This window comes from Zootoca vivipara, chromosome 7 (genome assembly GCF_965207765.1).
Source record: "Zootoca vivipara chromosome 7, rZooViv2.hap1.1, whole genome shotgun sequence".
NCBI lineage: Eukaryota > Metazoa > Chordata > Lepidosauria > Squamata > Lacertidae > Zootoca > Zootoca vivipara.
This window is the reverse complement of record NC_142590.1, coordinates 53,009,440-53,032,011: the sequence shown is the minus strand read 5'-3', so window position 1 is coordinate 53,032,011 and position 22,572 is coordinate 53,009,440. Positions and strand designations below refer to the sequence as shown.

At 40.1% G+C, this 22,572-nt stretch overlaps 2 protein-coding genes across 6 annotated transcripts in view; one reads left to right on the top strand and one right to left on the bottom strand.

The window, feature by feature from the left end:
• The window catches only part of USP49 (ubiquitin specific peptidase 49), a 47,306-nt gene extending 35,797 nt beyond the window's left edge, over positions 1 to 11,509 (top strand). For 2 of the 5 annotated variants that reach the window (XM_088674251.1, XM_035121767.3), the window contains 5 exons: positions 959 to 2,369; positions 3,856 to 4,060; positions 6,538 to 6,646; positions 8,547 to 8,601; positions 9,576 to 10,001. In XM_088674251.1, coding sequence (XP_088530377.1) covers positions 987 to 2,369; positions 3,856 to 4,060; positions 6,538 to 6,646; positions 8,547 to 8,601; positions 9,576 to 9,608 — 1,785 coding nt within the window. In that variant the 5' untranslated portion in view covers positions 959 to 986 and the 3' untranslated portion in view covers positions 9,609 to 10,001. Of the gene's footprint in view, positions 1 to 958; positions 2,370 to 3,855; positions 4,061 to 6,537; positions 6,647 to 8,546; positions 8,753 to 9,575 lie in introns of all 5 variants that reach the window. The other 3 variants (XM_060277055.2, XM_088674249.1, XM_035121763.3) reach the window with 2 other exon arrangements.
• Positions 11,510 to 18,002: 6,493 nt separating this feature from the next.
• Positions 18,003 to 22,200, bottom strand: TOMM6 (translocase of outer mitochondrial membrane 6). The gene is made up of 3 exons (XM_035121768.3): positions 22,024 to 22,200; positions 20,573 to 20,677; positions 18,003 to 18,364 (listed from the first exon to the last, which is right to left on the bottom strand). Exons 1-2 carry the CDS (start codon positions 22,143 to 22,145, stop codon positions 20,581 to 20,583), a joined length of 219 nt encoding a protein of 72 aa, XP_034977659.1. The 5' UTR covers positions 22,146 to 22,200; the 3' UTR covers positions 18,003 to 18,364; positions 20,573 to 20,580.
• Positions 22,201 to 22,572: the final 372 nt, after the last annotated feature.

Below are 22,572 nucleotides of genomic sequence, written 5' to 3'. Positions count from 1 at the left end.
AATTGAAACAAATATGTAGATGTGGACATACTGGCCATGTTTGCGTGTAACACTAAGCCAGACCACGGTACAGCACGAACGTGCTGCCTCCCAGGGAGATGACAGCTGCTTTGTTGCTCCGCTAGGCCAAGGTATTTCTTACCTGGTATCATGGTTAAACACTGCTTTTTTACTCACAATCTTTAGCAAATGTCTGGTCTTTGCTACAGCTCAGGATTGCTGAAGCTCCATATACCGGTAATTCATAACTTTTTTTCTTGAAGAGCTAAGCCTTGAAAAATAACATGATAAAACATCTATTAAAACATCATGATTTAGTAATATTATTTCTGGTGAATAAATGTTTTCTGTGCAGTAATGTGCCTTTCCTGGCATGGAATTTAGGTTGCGTACAAATGAGACATTGACCTTATTTGTATGTAGTGCTAAACTATGGCTTAGCATTATGTGAACAAGTCTTGGGCCTGTGAGCTGCCCTATACATGACTGCTGCCAGGAAGAAATGTGGAAATGCAGCCACACTGGATGAAGACAGGGGAAAAGGGAGAAGAACAGAAGCCCAAGACTTTACTGTGCCAACCCTTGTAATGCTAAACCATGCTTAAGCTTTATGTGTGAGTCATGCCATTGTGTGTGTAGAGATTGTACAGTCCAATTTTAATTTTGTTTATATAACATATGGCCAAGGAGTAAACCCTAGTGGAGTCCCTAAGACAGTAGGATGGCGCCTTGTACGTCTCCTTTCAGCAGCTCCTGCAGCCAAGCTGGTGCCAAATGTATGGCTCTGCTTTCCTTTGGACCACATCAGCAAGGCCAAGGGGTGGTAGTCTTGTTGTCTGGGCAGCCCAGGACCTCCATACACACTGCCCAGGCTTTTTGGGTGGTTTTAAAAAATAATATATGACTGTATTTTTTAATGTGTGCAGTTACTTAAGTTCTTTTCTGTCTCCTTTGCAAGGTTAAAGCAGTGGAGCTTTATGTGAGACATGGATAGATGCAAACATGTTGGGCGGCTACGACTTGCCCAGGACCATTCTATTCTGAACCCCCAGAAGTGGCACTGCATGGACTGCAACACCACGGAATCTGTCTGGGCCTGCCTGAAATGCTCCCATGTGGCTTGTGGAAGATATATTGAGGATCATGCACTTAAACATTTCGAAGAGACCAGGCATCCTTTGGCTATGGAAGTTAACGACCTGTATGTGTTTTGTTACCTTTGCGAAGACTATGTGTTGAATGATAATCCCGAGGGTGACCTGAAATTGCTTAGAAGTTCTCTATCTGCAATTAAAAGCCAGAAGCATGATCCGTCTGCTAAAAGTGGTAGGACGCTACGGTCAATGGCTTTGGGGGAGGATGTTTGCAGTCATCAGAGGGCCCCTCAGGGAAAGCCTCAGATGCTTACAGCTCTCTGGTACAGACGGCAGTCATTGCTAGCAAAAGCTCTACGGACCTGGTTTGATAAGAGTTCTAGAGGCCAGCGAAAGCTAGAACAAAAGAAACAATTGGAAGAACTGGAGAGGAAGAAGGAAGTGGCCAGGCAGAGGCGTCAAGAAATGAAGCGGAGATTGCTGGAGGAATTGGCAAACACGCCTCCAAGAAAAAGTGCCAGGCTTTTGTCGCACATCCGCAGAGAGAATCTCATTCCTCGGAAATTCAGAGATATGGAAGCAGGTTCCCCTACCTCAAGACGAGTGCAGAATAGCAAATTCAAACAATTCTATTCCTACCGGCGTAAGCCTCAAATGACTCCTGGTGTGACTGGACTAAAGAATCTAGGAAACACATGCTATATGAACTCAATCCTTCAAGTTTTAAGTCACCTCCAAAAGTTTAGAGAATGTTTCTTGACGCTGGAACTTTGTGAAACAGAAGAACTCTTAGCTAAGACCGTGAATGGAAAGTCTAGAATGTCTGGAAAGCAGCTCAATGGGCCTGCTCCAACCGAGTCAGGGAGGAATGATCAACTGGGTTCATATGGCAGGCAGAGCCTGCCAGCTGGCTTAAATGGTGGGTCCTCAATAAGCAAAAGTTTAGAACTTACACAGCCCAAGGAGCCAAGTTCAAAGCACATCTCTCTCTGTCACGAACTGCACACGCTCTTCAGAGTCATGTGGTCTGGGAAGTGGGCCTCGGTCTCTCCTTTTGCCATGTTGCACTCTGTGTGGAGTTTGATTCCAGCGTTTCGAGGTTATGATCAGCAAGATGCTCAGGAATTTCTTTGTGAATTGTTGGACAAAGTGCAGCAGGAGTTGGAATCTGAAGGAACAAAACGCAGGATCCTCATCCCTCTTTCACAGAGGAAGCTCACCAAGCAGGTCCTGAAGGTGGTGAACACCATCTTTCATGGGCAGCTGCTCAGTCAGGTATGCATGTTAGCCAAATTTATATTTATCAAAGCTAGAGACACTTTTTGGTGACGGTATTTATGAATAACCAAATATTAATGCATGTATCCGGCAAAAGGAGAATTTTTAGTATACCTTAAGTGAAATTTGTCATTTTCAGCATATTTTTCTAATGGAACAAAATTATAGTAGTAGTAGTAGTAGTAGTAGTATTTTATTGCAATTGTGGGGGACTTTGAGGTTTAGCAGAAGACTCAGGTGGGGGGGATTAATTTCCCTTTTCAGCAACTCATGCTGCTAGCAGAACAATGTTAGAGTCTTTGCTATAGTTTATACTTACCGTACTATTCCAAATATGGCTGGGGATAGATAGACTTTGTTTATATAATGGGTGTGGGTTTTTTGTGTTTTTTTTGCAAAGCATGATTGCAGCACTATTTTTTTTCCTCCTCCTAGTTTGGTGCTCGTGGCTGCTTCCACTTGGCTTTTGCAAACTACATTGTTAACCCATCAGAATCTTCTGGGAGAATGAGGCAGAGTTTTCTCCCCCACTCCTGTTTTTGTTTTCATTTTTGCAAAATAACATAATATTATGTTCCTCATTCAGAAGCTCCTAGCCAAATAATACTCTAAGTAGATATTATAGGTAGTTCTCATGTAACACCATGCTGTGGTGGCTTGGCATTACATGAGTGAATCTTGGACATTCAAGATTCCTTTCCTCACAAGCTCTGACCCCACCCCACTTTCTGGTTCATGTCATTACATCCAGATCAACATACCTTACTTTGCTTTCCTTATACGGTAACTGGAAGTCAGGGAGGAAATCAGTGCATACAATGCCATTGGCTTTAGTTATAAATTGGAGCTGTATGTTGCAGTATGCGTCTTTTCACAGGTTTGGTCTAGCAAACTGGGTAAAATACATCAGTTCTTCTTGGTGAAGCAATTAACGAAAACAAACCTATTACCCACTAAACAGCAATATAGGTATCATATAACATAAAATCCTCTTGAACATACCAATAAACTGAAGAACTATATTCTGCAACGCATTATAGCGATGAAGAAAATTAAATAGATAATGGGCATTTATCAATAAATCAAGTTAGAAGAATTACTTAATGGAGTTGAATTTTTAAATATATATATTTTGAATGAAAAGTTTTAATTTGAGCAAATAATTCAGGCCTATTAAGAACTTCATTTTAACAGAATTGAAGTTATAGTAGCCATAGATTACAGTAGGACTAAATTCATTCTTAGGCTAGAGAGTTGTACAAAGGCAGTATGATCAAACGATAGAAATTATTCTGAAGATGCCTCTCTGTCCATATCTGGGAATTTCCAAGCACAACCTCTCTCTTACAGATTGTTACAGACTTAGAGCACAGAATAAGCCATATTTTCTTGGCTGCTAAACCTCACTCACTGGCCTCACAGTGTCTTATGAGAAGGTATCTGTATAAATGTATGTTTTAATAAATAAATCTTTTCTTGCTAGGTCACCTGTATAACATGTAACTATAAATCTAATACTGTGGAACCTTTCTGGGATCTTTCCCTGGAATTTCCTGAACGGTATCACTCCATCAACAAAGGGATTGTGCCTGTTAATCAGACGGAGTGCATGCTGACTGAAATGTTGGCCAAATTCACAGAAACAGAAGCTTTGGAAGGAAGGATTTATGCATGTGACCAGTGCAACAGTAAGTGAAAGACTGTTGTGTTACTTACAGATTTAATTTTCCATTGTGCCTGGTGGCACCATAACAGGTGCTCCTTCCACAGTTCTTAACCTTCCATTCAACAACTCCGAATAAAAAAATTGTTAATAATAAATAATGCTTTATAGTTCCATCAGCGATATTGATGCTGAACATCACTGAATGTAAATGGGTTTTACTCCACTTAGAACTATACTGAAATGTTACTGAAAGTAATGGGAAGAAGTCCTATATTATTATTATTATTATTATTATTATTATTATTATTAGCCAGATTGTTAAAACGGAGTTCTCTTAGCCGAATAGGGTAGAGGCACAGGAGTAGGAAGAACCTGCTCTTTTTAGGGTCTTTTATGTTCTGAAAAACAGAAAGGAAAGCTCATTGAGGAAAAGCAGTAATGTCTCCAGAAGAATAACAACTACAGTGATTCCATCATCCAATGCTAAGGTTATGCATGTTTATGGTGAAAATGCAGGAAGGCTGGAACTGTGTTGTTTGCTTTTCAAAAGAAACTGATAACAATAAAATAGCGTTCAACAATTGAAATTATGTAATTATAGAAATTGGGAAGTTAGCATACCCAATTGATCTGCTGAACTTACAGAGCCATTCCATTCTTTCTGTATTGGAGAGAACTGTTCCCTCCCACCCTTCTTGGTGACAGCTTCTGCACAGGTGACAGGCTTCTGTCTGGTTTAAGGAAGTTTCAATTGCAGATTAAAAGTTGCTTGGGTTGGTTTTGGCCGAATTTGGGTTGGTTCTTTGTTTTGTTTCAGGGTGCTATTAAAAACTGGAAAGGAATTTGAGAGACTTAGGTAAGGGGTTCTTCACTATAGGAAACGCCATACTTCACTGTTGTAGCCTTCCTCAAGCATTTAGCCACACACATTTTCATGTGTTCTTTTTTGTATAATCATGAAGACAAAGAGTGGCCTGTTTTTAAACATTGACATTGAGGATTTTTTGCATTTGAAGCTTTGCTTTGTATTTGTCAGTACGATAGTACCTTGGAAACACGTTAATACACCCGTGCTTGCATATTATCTCCAATTTTATTTGTGGATTGCTGTCCTAGGATTGGGGTACATAACTATAATTTTTTGCCAAGCACACTTTGCCAAATTCAAGATACCGTATGTTTCCTTTTTGATAATTATTCAAAGTTGCTATGTACAGTAGTCTCAAAAATAGTGTGTATTGAGGTTGCAGAGATAAAAACCTTGGGATACTTTTTGAGATAATTAATATAGGGAACTATTACTTTTAGAATAGGATATAAATCATAAATGATCAAGGAGAAACTATAGATGTCAACCATAATGTATGGCTGGAAATGGTTTTTATTCAGACTTCCTATATCGAAATACAGTTATACCTCGGTTTGCGACCGCTTCGGTTTCTGACCACCGCGGACCCAGAAGTGTTTACATCCAGGTTCTGCGGTGCTCGGATGCGCAGAAGTGATCTGCGCAGCACGCACGTGCGCAGAAGTGCTCTATCGCCGCTTCGCGCATGCGCAGAAGCGTGCATCGGGGAGCGACTGCGGTTGCAAACCGAGGTATGACGGTAGGTTCAGGTGGGTATTTGTCATTTATTTTTAAATAGGTTTTCTAGGGATTGGTATCACAGTAGAATGGGCAGCTGTGGAAAAGACTTCGATGACATATGGTTTTTTTTTTAGATATAAACAAAGAGTCTTCTGGCATCTTAAAAGATTTAAGAGTAGGTTTAGAAGTAATGCTTCCAGTCCTCCTCCAAACCATAGTTTGTATGATTAGCCCTACGTTTGCACATACTCTCCTCCTCTTACACACTCATCTGAATGAGTAATTTCCTGGTTTAATCAAACCATGGTTTGCTGTTTGCATCTGAATTGACAATGTGCAAAGTGTATTTACATAGTTGTGTTTTTAGAAGCTTTGAATTACTCTGAAATGTTAAAGCGTAGAAATTACTAACCGTGGTGCTATGTGATGTGTGTATGTTTTAGTAGAGTTTACTTTAAAATACTAGTTGGAGAAAATGTCTTCATCATTCCTAACCTGGTGGCTCCATCAGTCTCTCTCCTCTGCAGGCGTCGTCATTAAGCAAGGGAGTTTATCCTATAGAACTTCATGGGACTTGGATCTAAGTAAAAGTGCTTACCATTGGGCTGAAAATAATTTTCAAATAAGCAGCATGAAACTGTAAACAGATTATTGAAAAATGACTTGCAAGAGGAAATAACGCATGTTTCAAATTTCCAGCAAACTCATGTGGTTCAAACTTCATGTACTGATAGAGTTGCTGAGAGAGACCTGAGCAGATGTTCCCATAGCATTCACACTTTGCAGCTTTATCGTTAGTTTCCGGCTGCTGAAAGTGGAAAGATAGAAGACTTGCTGTTGGTAATTTTCTCTTTCAAAGACAGAAAGCTGTAACTTGACCTTTGCTTTGTCCTTTTTTAATTGTTACATAGGCAAACGGCGGAAATCTTCTCCCAAACCTCTTATTCTAAGTGAAGCTAAAAAGCAGTTAATGATCTACAGGCTACCTCAGGTCCTCCGGCTGCACCTTAAACGATTCAGGTGAATTGGAGGTGGACGGGAAAATAAAGGATCACCTTTGTATCTGAAACCATGCTATGGATATAATTTTTATATTATTACAGTAGTACCTCGGTTTATGAACACAATTGGTTTATGAAGTCTGTTCATAAACTGAAGCGTTCATAAACTGAAGCGAATTTTCCCATTGAAAGTAATGGAAAGTGAATTAATCCTTTCCAGACGGGTCCGCGGAGTACTCAACCTGAAGCGTACTTAACCCAAAGCATGGGTGTAATTGGTTCCGGAAGTCTGTTCATAAACTGAAGCGTTCATAAACTGAAGCGAACTTTCCCATTGAAAGTAATGGAAAGTGAATTAATCCGTTCCAGATGGGTCCGCGGCGTTCGTAAACCGAAAATTCGTAAACCGAGGTGTTCATAAACCGAGGTTCCACTGTACTGGAAGTTTTATTAAATGGCACTCTTACATACCTTTTACTTTTGAAGAGAAATGCAAGAATGTTTCATGTCCCTTTTTGATTCTCTGTCAGAACAGAGCACAGATGAAGCACCCATTTGTTAAAGAAAGATCTGATGCACACAGTAAGAGGCTCCTTGTTTGTTTTAGAACCGTTCTAGCACAATATTATCCACTGTATTGCAATGTGCATTTGTGCCTCTGAATTCACATCCCTACTTCTTTCCAAGCGCTATGCTTGAACTCCTGTTGATTGTTCTTCCGATACTGTAAATGGATTCAAGTTATTGCAAGCTGGAATTCTTCCAAGTACTGTAGTCATGAATCTGCAGGGCAGTGAAGAGATTTGTCTTTCAGACTGGCATTAAAGGCTGCTGATGTCCTCCTGGGGGGTGGATGTGGGAGGAATTGACTCAGCCTTTTGACTACCATAGGAGCACCAGTGGAGTAAGTTTGAATAGACACATTTGTGGAAAGAAGTGACAGCACAACTGCAGCAGTTCGTGGGTTTGCAGCCGCAATATGTTATTATGAAAGCATAATGGAAAGCTGACATCTGTTAAACAGGTGAAATTGTAACCAAATGAACAAGCTTATCCTTTCCACCTAAAAATGAGAATTCTGAATCCAGTATTAGCTTGTTTTAAATGTCATCACTATTCACTGTTAGTGGATATTCCATAGCAGGTTGTGATTGTAGATAATTGTGCAATTCTGCTGAATTTTATGTCAAAGAGGATCTCTATTTTGGCCACCTCCAGGGTTGAGATTTTACACAAAGTGTGTTTTGTTTATTGTATCCATTTTTTTCAGATATTTAAAACCTCAGAACAAGATTCTTTAATTAGACTGAGCTGTGTAGCATGCCTGTCTTTTAGCAGGAAATACCCTTTTGTAATATTTATGCCTAAGAATGGGAGTTCTTTTATTGGGCCAACTTACATCCACTAAATAGTATTGACTTGCCCATCTTACATTTCTAAGAAAGCAAGAAGGCAGAAAATAATTCTTCCCAACTTGGAGATGTATTTTTATTTCTAGTTGGTAATATAATTATTTTTGAGTTTACTAAAATGCAATTGCTAATGACCTAGGAAGCTACTTTGAATCACTACTACGGTAAGCCTAATGATTATAGTCCTTTACTAAATAATAGTTTATTGATAATCAGTTTCAGAAAATAATTAAAGTACTTTGAAAATAAAAGCAGAACAGTTTTCAAAATGTATTGCATGGAATAATATTGTTGAAGAAATATGTTTTACAAAAGCATGTAAAAAGCCCTGTACCTCATATTGTAAGACCGACTATATTAAGTGCAGTAAATTAGGACCATTTTTCATCAAGTACACTATCCAGAATATCATAATTCTTTGAAATCTTGTTATAGCTTTGCTACAGCTGTCAACGCCTCTGCCATTTTTAAAAGAAGCCCTTTTGATTGCATGCCTTTGTATTGCAGGTGGTCTGGGCGTAATCACCGTGAGAAGATTGGGGTCCATGTCCTCTTTGACCAGGTATTAAACATGGAACCTTACTGCTGCAGGGACACACTCTCTTCTCTTGACAAAGAGACCTTTGTCTATGACCTCTCGGCTGTGGTGATGCATCACGGGAAAGGGTTTGGCTCAGGACATTACACGGCATATTGCTACAACACAGAGGGAGGTGCGTGTGCCTTGTTATAGGGAGAAATTTTTAACTGATTGCATCTTGTAGAATTACCGCTTCTTAAAAATGTATTTGTTTTCTGCAATATTATAGCTGTTTCCACAGTACATCGCTAGTAGTATATCTGCTGGTAGCACTAGGAATTAAACTGCTTTTCTTCTTGCTTGTAGTCATTCAGAATAGATTATATTGCTTGCTCTAAAAAAGAAAAGTCATATTCTGTTTTTCTTTTACTTAATATCCACATTGAATTAAACTATTTTGCTTGCTCAGTGAATTGCTATTTCTCTTTCTCCAAACTATAAGCAGACTTGTTCAGATGATAAATTCACACTGAATGGAGAACATCCACACTTCCTTATTGTCTTGCATCTCCCTTCATAATGTTAATACAGCATATTTCCCCAGCCATCTGGAGAAAAGCAGAATTACAATTATCTTTTCTTGAATTTTATCCAGGATAACACTATAAAATGGGGAAGCTTAGATAACATAGCAGTATATTTGGCTGAGACCCAGAAAGCCCCTTTTAGGAGCAGCCATATGTTTGGGATTGCTTATTGGAATTCTTTACTTATATTCCTTGAAGAGCAGCAGAACCATGGTATGTCAAAAACTGCTTTTGAAAGTCCCATTGAGTTTCAAAAATGGCTTGCTTTTGAGCACATGGAGCTGCTGTTTAATACAAATGGGCACATTATATTGTGGTTCTCTCTGTAGCTTCTGTCGAAGTGCTACAGAAGTTCAAGGGTTCATTTGTCTATGGACCAGTTCAAAAAAATTATTTGCCATTAATAAATTGTGTTTCTCTCCTTTTTAGGGTTTTGGATCCACTGCAATGACTCCAAACTGAATGTATGTAGTGTGGAGGAGGTATGCAAAACCCAGGCCTACATTCTTTTTTATACTCAAAGAACCGTGCAGGGCAAAGCAAGTATCTCAGAAACACAACTTCAAGCTCAGGTGCCGTCCAAACACAATGATAAAGATAGAAGACTGACACTCCCCTGAAAGGAAGCATCAACTGGCTTATTTTTATTTTATTTTTTTAAAAGCCTTTTGGAGTTCACTCATCTTGGCGGGAACAAATACTGCTGCAGGAATTATTTGGATCCACAGTCTGGAGAAGTGGGCCTCCTATGTGCAACTGTTCTATGAGATTGTAGCAGAACATCTATTTTTTTTAAGGACAGATGTATTTGTAAAACCCTTCCTCCTCTAAACAAAACAAAGAGTAACAGCCTCCAATGTCTAGGACTATTTATCTTCTTTCAAAGAGAAATCATTATGGCATGGAAAAGTAGGTGCATTCAAATTTCTGTGTACAACCAGGATATAAAGCCATCAAACTGACCATAAATATAACAATTCCTCCAGAAAAAGAATGAATCGGCACAGCTGACCTAATCCTTGATCTCTTGATGTGGTGAACTGTTGTTACACCTCTTGGTGTAAATAACGTAGCCAGTGTATAATATAGTCACCATCCATCTTTCTAACCCAGCGTAATTTGGGTAGATGGTGTTGTACTGTACTAAAACACATGCTAAGATTTTTTACACTAGGGAAATGTGTTCATCAACCCTTGTTAATTATTTTTGTAATGGGCATTTCATCTTTTGTCCCCTGTAGTCATTCCAGTTTCTTGGAATGAACAAAAGCTGAAATTATACAGAACTCTCAATATGTCACATATTTTGAGTATGTACTAAAAATTAGAGAAACTATTTTTCTTCCCTTCTATTTTCAGCATCTTCTAATAGGACAAAAACTTAGACTGAACTTACAGTCTACATTTTCCTCTGTAATGATTGCAGATGTTCTGGGTTAGCCTTGGCTTTTGGGGCTTTCCTTATGTATTGGCTGTAACATGATGATCACCATATGAATTGGTCACGTGACTCCACCCAGTTTCACAGTTGAGGATTAGATTTCCTGTACTAATTACTCGTTTTCTTTTTCTTCTGCTGCTATTGGAACATATCAACTCTTGCCCTAAGTGCATAGCAACTTTTCAGATGCAAAGAACAGGGACAAAGGACAGGGAAGTAGCAGCCCTCACACAGATAAAGCAAGAAGAGGCCCTAATAGTGTCCTGAATTTTGTCAACTTCCTCCCAGTCAGCAGTTTCCCTTGCGTAGTGTTTTTGGGGGCAATGGGAAGGGTATCCATCCTCATTCTCTTCTCTAACCCCCAGAAAACTAGCTCCAAACTGTGAGTGTTTGTCATCACAGTATGCTTAGTCACATGCACATGACCAACAAGATATGACAATTCATTAGTATGCTATCCTATGTTGAGTTACCATTAAGAGCTCTTGGTGACCTTAACTATTACCACTGTTGCATCTCTGTAGAAAGGACATACTTAGAAAGCACAGGACTCTGTGTGGCTAAATGAACAACTTGTTGCTTTGGAACTTGGAAATAATGATACGATAGCATAAAAATCCCACAATTGTGTATTAACTTAACAAAGATAAAGGTAACTTTTCTTGGGTTTGTAACTAGGCTTTCGGGGCTCTTTTTTGCCACCAGTTGTATCAAGAAATCATACCCCTAACTGCTCATAAGAAACAGGCCAGTTAAATTGTGGCAGAAATCCATATGCTGTAGCATCATTGTAAATCCGGTGAAGTTTGACTCTGACATGGATGCTGAGCTTCCTCTAATCCTGCAATTGTAATGATCAAATATCAGTGTTTATCTGCGAAAAGGTTCCTCTGTTAGAGTAGAACACATGCATTTCAGTAAACAATTCTGGAGAAGAGCACAGGCCTTTTCAAAATTCCTGAAGATAGTCTCTTGCCACAAGAGCTTCTGCTCAGTATAGGATTCAGCTTTCAATGTAAATTAGAAATTTCTGGGGGAAATGGATTTCAAAAAGATTGGCATGTGTCTGGTGTGCACAGGTTTTTCTCAAGTGCTTTCTTGCTTTCTGTGGCTACTGTGAACCCATCTTTCCAAGTCCATTGATAGCTTCCTGATACGAGTAAATGGCAAATTTACAAAAATGACAAAAATCTAAGGGTTTGCCCCTTCTTGCATTGGAAATAGGGAGAAAGTAGCAGGGGTTTGTTACACACAGCCGTGATTTGGGACTGTGCAGCACACACTGATTCCAGTAGACATTGGTCTGCAATTTGGACTGGTAGTAAAAAGTTCAGGTGTACTGGATCAGGCATGTCTGATACTCCAGAAAGCTCTATCGGCAAGCATCCCTTGTAAGAAATTCAGTTAATGAAGCTCAGCTCGTACTCATTGTCTGAGAGCAGACACAACAGTGTTTTTTTAAATATAGATAGCTGAATCCCTACAAATCATGATGCAGCATTGCAGTAGATACAGCCAGTAGCAGATGGGGCTGCATTGCTGTTCTGGCTTCCAAAGACTGCATTGCTGCCATTTACCACGAGGAGGTGGCAAAACAACAGGGCTCCTGTGCAGAGTGCTGAGCTCCCCACTGCCTTGCCCCTTCCCCTTCCAGCAAGTGGCAGCACTGCAGTATTTGGGAGCCAGGAGAGCAATGCAGCCCCACCTGCACCACCCACTACTGAATGTAGCTATGAAACCAGATTTCTCAGTAGTATGGCTGCCAACTGACCACAAACTAAACTGATCATTAGTAGCAACTTGATGTGCAGACAACAGCATGTGAAGCTTTTCACAGCATGAAGATAAACTCTTATCACCTACTGTTGCCTCCACATCAAGCTGCTGTTAAAGGTGTAGCTAGAGATTGGTGGAGGAGCTGGCAAGCCCACTGTTAATACTCATCTTTTGACTGGGTATTTCAAACATTTTAAAGTTTTTGAGTAGGTACAGCTGACACCTAAATTAGATGCATAGGGTTGGTGGGAGGGTTGTATAGGTACCATGAATGCTTTGTTTCCTAAGCAGATTTGGACAGTAGTTGCCTCTCATGTGATTAATGGGGTGGCACGAGATGTGGAAACGAGTGCAATCGAAAATTACCTTGATAGGGAAAGAAGGAACCGTGCTTTTGAATTGTGCTTGCTGTTTCCAACACTGTGAGGTTTCTGTAATAATTAGCTTTTATTTGGAAGCGATAGCGTATAGCATTTTTTATGCTGTTTCTTTTATATCTGTCCACTGCTAGCAGTGCTCTTGCTATGCTGTACACTGTTTTAAAGTGTCCTGGTTGACAGAAAATGTGATAACAATTGGCATTCTTGATAGTTCCATATCTTACCATTACAAAGAAGCCTAACAGAATAACCAATCAGTTAACCTGTCTTCCCGTGTTAATTTTCTTAGCATTCAGCTCCTTTGTTGCATATGTGTTAACCCTGAAAAACTTTTAGCACTGAATGGTGCTTCACTTCTCCCAAGAGCCACCGTGTACCTGTAGAATATGACCAAAAGCACATCCACATTTGTTAACCCATGGAAATCATTCAGTTTACTTTAAGGTTTAGGCTCCTAAACATGCTTGCTAGGAAGCAAGCCCATTTAACTCAGTGAGAATTATTTCTGAGTAAATATGTTTAGGATCCGGCTATAAGACGTATACACACAGGAATAAGTTGGGTGTAACAAGTGTTCCCGTTATCAATAGAGCAAAACTAGTTGTGTGTCTATAGCTAAAACTAGCTACAAAAAAATTAAGAATAATGGAGCAATTCAGTACATCAAGTTTTTGAAAATGAGTCTTTATTAGGATAGCTAACGGTTTTATTAGCTTGAAGAAAGATTTCTCAGTCTTAGAAGTCTGTGGAAGTGCAAGCAGGCAGTGATCAAAACTAAAAGGCTTTGAAATAGGAACTAACGGTCTTCAACAAATTTGGACCACTTGAATTACTGCCCAGATTTAGACATTGCCCTTGACAAAAATGGCATCCCCAGGTCAAATATTCCCCCTATCACTACATTTTGGCACACAACCTATGGTATGACAGCACACTGTTTCTTTGGCCCAGCAATTGGGGGGGGGGGGGAGAGAGAGATATACAATGTCATGAGGATGGGTGTGCCTAAGTGTTATTGAGGGATATGGGAGAATACTCCACAAAGGATTGCTACCGTATTTTCAGGGACAGGTCCATATTAAGTATAACAATGGGTTTCCCCTTGTATCTCTGCAACCCTAGTGTTTTAAAACAGAGAACCACCTTCCGTTTTTATTAAAATAAAGGCAGAGGAGGACAGAGGCCTATTTATTCACTTGTTCTTTCATATTTTAGATATAGAATTTCAACCAACTAAGTTGTTCTTTAAATTTGGGCAGAAAAGGGGAAATATTAATGGAATCCTTTTATATCAAAAGTTTCCTACAGGCACGGGGGAAATAGTCCTAACTTTACAAAGCAAACAAGTTGATTTGAAGAGCATCCTAGCAAACAACTCACTATTATACTGCAAAGTTGAACTGTGCAGATGCTTGTTTTTATTTGCTTTTGAACTACAGTATAGAGGTGATATCCAGTGGCAAGTCATCCTTGGAGCAGTGGGTCTCCTCCAAGTATGACAAGCATTAGATATTGCCCTAGGTGTGTGCGTGCACTTCAGGGAAACTATAACATGCCTATCAGTTAAACCTTACAAATAAAATTGGTGTTAAATGTGTCCTATGGACTCACAAGGAGAACTTTAAAAACATACATGTTGTCTCTTTCTGATTGTAAAGATCCATTTTACTAATATGCTTTGTGTGCCAGGTATGTGTGATAGGAGAAAATGTTTTGAATGTCAGCAAATTATCCCCAACACAAACTGCAGCCACATTTAAACAGTATTGCTGACTGAAAATTTGTATGAATGGGGTGGAAGTTGTGGGATTTGTTTTGCCTACCGATAAAGCTTTGTGAACAATTTTTTTAAGATAAAAAAATTGGTGCCTTGTATCTAATTACATTTTGCATGGGACACAAGTTTAATTTTCTCCCCCTCCCAAATTTGTGTCTTTACAATACTTTAGTAGTATTGGCTTTTTTACATTTCATATCTGTATGTGAATGGGAAAAATGGTTCCTACCAGCAACTTGATGTATTTTACTGTATGTGTCTAAAGACTGTATTTCTAATAATGCAAATGATTTGCTCAAAGGTAGATCATAATTTTGGTTTTTGTGTTAAATCTTTGTCAGTAAAAAGTTTTTTTCAAAATAGGATTATTCCTCTTGAAGCAAGTAATTGATAATTATGGTGTGAAAGGTTAAGAACGCCTGGAGCAATCTGTTGACAAAGCAATTTGGAAAAGGCTATGAAATTGCTGATTGGTGCCTTGCAAAGACATCCGTTCTCTTCTACCATGGTACTGCTTCTTTCCATTTCCAGTTCCTGGGAGGACAAACAGTCCTCCCTTTATACAGATAGTATATCATACATATGGGTGCTTGAAGCTAAACATCTATATGTAAAGGTGCTTAATAGAATCCAACATCTAGTGAACATTGTTTCATGATATCATGTCTAGCATCTAGTTTAACTAGCAATATCCGTTATCCTTAAATACAGCACCTCAAGTAAGATAAAGGCATATGGTCACTGCTGCATTGTCAAGCACATCTTCAATCAGCCTAAATCTGACCTACTACCGTACTTACACTGCAGAATGAATGCACTGGAACTATGTAGAAGGTGCAAGCTTAACTGTGGCCTCTAAATTCAGTTCACGTCAGGTGGATGTCAGAAAAAGAGAAACGCTAAACATAGCAATGATAATACATTGGATTGCAAAAAAATTATGCTTTCTTTTCGTAGAAAATATTGGCCATATACAAGTAGTATCAACTGAATTTAAAATCAAGCTAGGGTTGCCATGTTTTAAGTGCACTGATATAGAGTGGAAGCAGCCTCACCTTCCCATTTCACACACACACACACACACAAAATTCTTGTATCCATTCTCCCACTGCCTATATAGTTAGGTGTCCTGTTTGCTACTGCGCAAAACAGGTGTGAAAGCCTCCGCTTTCAATGTACAATTCTCACCTTAAGGGTTGCAACCAAGCACCTTTGTGTGTCTTGCAGCTTCTGTTTTCTTTTGACGCCATTCAATCCAATATAACTAATACTCCAAACAGTCAATGAAACAAGACTTAGGAAAAAATTAATGCTTAGAACTAAACAGAGAGCTTGCTAGCTGTTCAATATTCAAGGAAAGCACCATTTTGTAATCAAACTTGTAAAACTTGTGTGAAAAGGCTTTTAGATCCCATTGACAGTTTCTGATAGCATAGATGTGTGATGTAATATATGGTGTATCATGTCCACTGGGGGGGAAGGGCCTTGACAACCTTAGCAGGAGAGGGCATGTGAGTTGGAGATCAGCACTGTGCAGGCACACAGCACTGAGCTAGCAGCCTCCACCACACACTGGTAAGGGCATCTGGTCCCACTCCCCATCAGTGAGTACTATCAGCCTCTTATTCAACCACCAGTGGCAGAGATGATCCTGACCAGAAGCATGTTTAGGCCTCATGGTTGACTATATGGTTGAGAGCCAGCGTGGTGTAGTGGTTAAGAGCGGTGGACTCGTCATCTGGTGAACCGGGTTCATGTCCCCGCTCCTCCACATGCAGCTGCTGGGTGACCTTGGGCTAGTCACACTTCTCTGAAGTCTCTCAGCCCCACTCACCTCACAGAGTGTTTGTTGTGGGGGAGGAAGGGAAAGGAGAATGTTAGCCGCTTTGAGACTCCTTCGGGTAGTGATAAAGCGGGATATCAAATCCAAACTCCTCCTCCTCTTCTTCTATAGCATATTTGGCAAAGAAATTTTATGTTACCAAATCGCATAATTTTAGGCGTTTTTGCTTGGTCCAGCTCTCAAAGGCAACAGTAGATTACTGTAACTAAATCTTGAATTACTTAAAAGTAACTCTGCTATGCTTAAGTTCACTTGCAACAATGGGCACTGGTTGCACCTCAAAATGTAAACCTAATCACATGTACACAGAAACAAGTTCCACTGAAGAGGAGTGTGTAAGTCTAGTTTGAAAACGAGAGCAAATTTCGGCCACTACTTTTAAAAATGATCACCACAAAATGTTTTTAAAACAAGTGTCCTGAAAATTCTTAGATGAGATTTCAGAATTTTAACATGCACAAAATCAGATCTCTGAAATAGCACCTTATAATAGTATAATCTCTACTTCACAAAGGTTTTTTACATAGGTACTTAAATTTGCCACAGCTCCCCAAAGCCATACACTTCTGATTACATTATATTAGCAGTAATTTAAGGTATAGAAAAAAGTCTATACAGTTTTGTCTTAAATGCAGATTTATGGCTACTAGTAATTTGCAGGGGATCTTTAAGGCAATACTGACTGCAGTTATACTTGTAGCTACTGCTTGTTTGGTGTTGATCACTTAGCCACACTCAGGCAATGGTTAAGACTGCCTCAGCTCCAAAGGGGTTTGGTAGGATAATAGATAGGTAGTGATGGAGGACAGATCAATTTATGAGTAACTGATTTTACCCACTCACTGCATAAATGTTATTGAAACACAGCCACTCTTCTTTTACATATTGTATTGAACTGGGTTTAATAGTTTATAAATAAAAAGGATCAAGAGGTGTGTTATAAACAGGTACAAAACTAAGTTGGAATTTTTGCTAAATATACTGAATAATATGCTCTTTCTACTCAAGAATATGTGTCATAGGACTTGGGAAGACACCATCCCCACAGGGCCAATGCTTTAATTCCCCCTTGGTGGCAACTGAAGTCTTCATTAACTCCTTAGGATTCAACTACGGTACCTTTTATCTCCATATGGAAAGGAGGAATGGGTGGCTCTAATGAAGAAACACAAATCTATTGTTAAAGGGAACTTTAAATAGACACACTGTAATGATGATGATGACGTTCTTCTACAAGACCAACAGCGTTCCAACCCGTATGATTAAAAACAAAAACAAATTAACATGTGGTTTCCCGTTAACCTCAGAGGAATTATAGAGCAGTCCAAGACACCAAAATGCTATGCAACACCAAACAGTTCCTTTTCCACATACAATATACCATCATAATTCACAATACAGTACCACACAACTCTATATGCTGGCTGAAAATAGTTCATAAGTAAAGGGTCGCCTAGGCCTTTTAAAAATGTATTTTCCCTTTGAATAGTTAACATGTCCTACTTAAAAACACAGGACTGGGGCTTGTTACTTCTTTAAGTGTGAAATATGAACCATGTTTTTATGATTTTTGTAAATCTTTACTCTTTTTACCTTGTTTTTGTAAGCTGAAATTTCCTATTAAAATGAAAAAGTCCAATGCATTGGCATGTCTTTATTTCACACTTCAGAATCTGTTAAACTCTTGGTACAGAAGTTGATTCCATTTGCAAAAGAACTTACATTTTCTGACAAAAATAGAACAGAAGGTACGACATTAATTGGACTCAATAGTGCTCCCAAGCAAGTGAAGTGAACATGATAAAAAGAAATGTACAGGTAAATTGTTGCCTCGGTGTTTTCTCTAGTCCTTCACTCACAATGCTGATGCCTCCAATTGCTTCAATAAGAAGCTGCATTGCAGATAACATCCCATGTAAATCAACGCAGTGATGAATCAATTCATTTGGTCATAAAGCAAGAGAGAAACTCAGACTTCATGCAGATCTACTTCATTCACATCTGTAAGGAAAAGTTGGAGGTCTAAGATGATAGGCTACTGCACAAGTGAACAACATACAGCTTTTCCAATAAGTGGACAAGGCCCCATAAGCTATTAATACCTTGTGCAACACAGTTGTCATTTCAAACTAGCTTTGTGGCAGAAGGAAAATAAATCTGAAGAGTGATACCTGTTCTAAAGCATACTGAAAATAAGACTATCAAATCAAGGGACTTGCGGTAAAGTTCATTTATTTCAGTAGGTCTATTCTCACTGTGATTATCACCCTCTGTATCCAAAGGCAACATAAACACCCAAATTTGCTTTAACAATTCCATATCTAATCACAACATGCTGTTTGAACTGGAACTGTATAGGTAAAAAAATGAAAACTCTGCACTTGGTCTTCCAAGAAATCAAACCTTGCTCAATTCCACTTGTTTTAAATAAAGATGCAGCATAGTTTGGTGTAAAAGGGACCCCTGACCATTAGGTCCAGTCGTGACCGACTCTGGGGTTGCGCGCTCATCTCGCATTATTGGCCGAGGGAGCCGGCGTATAGCTTCCAGGTCATGTGGCCAGCATGACAAAGCCGCTTCTGGCAAACCAGAGCAGCACACGGAAATGCCGTTTACCTTCCCGCTGCAGCGGTTCCTATTTATCTACTTGCATTTTGATGTGCTTTCGAACTGCTAGGTTGGCAGGAATAGTTTGGTGTACATTGCAATAATAAAGTTGATACAGAAGTTATTCAAATACTAACAATAATTTACAAACACAAAATCTCATAAAATATTTAATATATTTCCCTCCAGACAAACGAAACATAAAATAAAACAAAGCTTAGAGAACTATAAACAGTCTTTTCATAGCTCAACCTGAACTATAAACAGTCTTTTCATAGCTCAACCTAAGGTGCAACAAGTTTTCAGAATACATAGTTTGGGGACTGCCAGTGTAATTTATGTAACAGAAGTCAAGATATTCAACAATTTCAGCCATCCAGCGCTTGGCTACAAAATTATCTGATAGACATTTCTTTCAATTTATTCTCCTTGCTTGAAAATGACAGGCTATAAAGGTAACTAAAAATATTGTGCTTTGAATTGTTTAAGGCAAATTACACAGGGAACCCCGTGTCATATTAACTCTATCGAAATACAAACATTTGTGGAAATGTCCATGAAGTTCAGAATGCTTAAAGTAATAGCAATCACAAGTTTCAAGACTATGAAAGTTCTAGATCAGGCATAGGCAAACTCTGGCCCTCCAGATGTTTGGGACTACAACTCCCATCATTCCTGATCACTGGTCCTGTTAGCTAGGGATGGTGGGAATTGTAGTCCTAAACATCTAGAGGGCCTGAATTTGCCTATGCCTGATTCTGCTGATCATTGGGCCTAAGAGAGCAATCAGGCACTCTGCAGCAGTTCCTGCCACCTTTTTAAATATCACCCCAGAGTGCTGCAAGAGTGCTCAGCTCTTGCTCTCTTGCACTCAGTCCGCACAATCCCATCTGAGCACAGGAGAGGGGACTGACTTAAGAGGAGGAGAAACCCCTGTAAAGAGCGCTCAGCCACCCCACCCCCCAATCATGCTCAGATGGGATCACAGGGAGTGCAAGTGATTTTGGTGTGGGGGGGGGGACCCACCTGACAATCATGTGGCATGGATTGCCCTGTCCACCTGTCAAAGCTGGTCCATAGGGTGGAGCCAGATAAAGATCTTGCCCCCAGAGCCAAAAAGGCTCCTCAACCCTGTTCTAGAACAGGAATATGATTTTTGGATAAAGAAGTTTTTCATGACAGTTTCCTGTAGCTCTTCCATTTCTGGTGTTTTTCAACTTTCAGTAGCAAGTTCTCAGTCCAACTTTAGTTTAGGACAGGCATTGGTAAACTCGGCCTTCCAGATGTTTATGGCCTACAACTCCCATGATCCCTAGCTAGCAGGAACAGTGGTCAGGGATGATGGGAATTGTGGTCCCGAACCATCTGAAAGGGTGACCCTCAGCCTAAGTTTTAATTCTGTCAAAAAGATACAGGCAAGTTCAATGGAATGGGTGCTATCAAAGGATCTGCCCATGGCATTCATGTTTGGGAAATGAGACTTACACAGAAAAGCAGGGTCCTATTTATTCAACCCTTCACTTAACTATTGATCTGATTCTGATGAGACAAATTAAGAGGATAGATACAATCTGCACTATTTCCACAATCCTGGCTACTCACCGTTTCTGCTATGCAGGAGGCTGTGGTGCCATCAAATCGATGTCTGTTAAGTTTCTAGCTACCCAAACTCCCATTGCAAAGAGACCCAGGTTAACTATGAGGTTCCTGAAACAAATACAAAGTAGGGTTAAGAGTCTGAAAAGTGGTAGCTAATATCACATTTATGCACAATTCTGCTGGATTTCTTGCCTAGAGACACCAATACCAGATATGAATACATGACATTCTTACTGCAATCATTCCACTGAACTCAGTGGGACTGACATCTGACAAGACATCCACAGAAGTGCACTACCAGTATATATACCGTAGCAGCATGTTACTAACAGAACATTCTATTCAAAACTACCTGCCGTAACCAAAGTGCAGTAGAAGTGCTTACTCACTACACAAGTTCCTCTGGAGGTGAGGCTGCATTTAACTAGTGTAATGACCCCTGTGTTTTCCTCCCTCATGGCTTGGATTTATGGACTACTTGAAATGAGGCTGCATTTTAAATTTTAATACTGTATTTTAATCTGTATTTTAATTAATTGTTTTTATGTTTTATTGTAATTCTGTTGGTGTAAGCCGTCCTGAGCCCGGTTTTTGACTGGGGAGGGCGGGGTATAAATAAAAATTTATTATTATTATCATTATTATTATTAATGCAGAACCCAGGGTTCAGTTTTCCTGTGGGCACTACATGCTAATATTCCTCAAGCTAGATTGCTTCAATCTATGATCAGAATGGATGCAAAACTCGCAGAGCCAGAGGACATTAAAAAGTGCTGTCTGAGAAAAATTGCAAATGCAATTCCGACACTAATGGAAAAATGAAGATAGGCAGAAGGGCAAGGGATCCTGGGAGTAGATTTAGTATGGGCAGAACAACCTAAGGAGATGTTTTGGCTTTTTGTTTAATGCTGGTTTGTTCTTTAGTTCCTGTTTATCAGGGGAAGCCTTTTCAACACTGAAAATGCTATGTTTTTTGAGGATGGGAAGGGGGGGATGTTAGATAGGGGGGATGTATTCCACTTTATTTTGAAAAAAAATAAAAAAATAAAAAAATGTTTTTTAGAAAAATTAAAAGAAACGAAGCTGTGAAAGAACAGAAAACGAAATGTGTTAATGCCAGTCGGAACCCTTCAGACACACCTAATCAGTCGGTTTTTCTTTTTTACTTGGCCAGCTACAGGACCCCTCACGAGGCCCTTTTAAAACCGTGAACGTCAAACCGCGTATTTACTTTGGAATTTACTAGTTACAGGTAGGTAGCCGTGTTGGTCTAACGTAGTCGACCAACTGTACAGTACATCCTTACAGTACGCGAGGCCCCCCATGCTTCACAGTGGGACAAGCGAGACACCGCACAGCCCAGGGCGGCTCTCCCTCCTTCGGCTGCCTCCTCCCTCCCCATCCCACCGCCCTGGGAGGAGACCGAACCTCCTTCGTATCAATACTCCTCCCACCTGCGAAAGTCACTGCGGTCTGTGGCGAAGCGGTAGGCGCCCCGGATCCAGCCCCGCAGCCCCTCGGGCGTCACCGCGCTGGAGCTGCCTCCTCCGCCCGCTGCTTGCCCACCCGGCGCCATCGTCGCTGCTTCGGAACCTCCTCAGCGACGCACGAGGGCTCTTCTCCAGCCCAGGAACATTGCCCTTGACTGGCGCTGACGTAATACATCACTTCCTGTTCGACGCCTTGCGACTCTAGTCATAGAGGACTGCGTCTCCCTATGCAGGAAGTCATAGCCAATAATTATGGGACTTGTAGTCCGGAAACGTCTCGAGAGGAACAGCGTAGGGAAGGCGGCTTTGCTGCAACTGAACTGCTGAGAGAAGCGCCAGACTCCGGAAACCGAGAAGACAAGCTCAGTGAATTATCAAATTAACGGGCAGCTCTGTGTCAGTCTGTCGTAGCAAAAGCAAGAAGTGGCTTGTGTCGGCACCCTTCATAAGGTCCCTTAGACTGCAGCCCACTTCCGCGTTCTGATGAAGCGGAGCGTGTTACAACGAAATCTC

Excerpts from the sequence above, each read along its gene's own strand:
- TOMM6 (XM_035121768.3), bottom strand. The coding sequence starts at position 22,145 with ATGGCGCCGGGTGGGCAAGCAGCGGGCGGAGGAGGCAGCTCCAGCGCG. Across the intron at positions 20,678-22,023 it reads GACCGCAGTGACTTTCGCAG|GAACCTCATAGTTAACCTGG; the intron begins GTGGGAGGAGTA and ends TATTTGTTTCAG.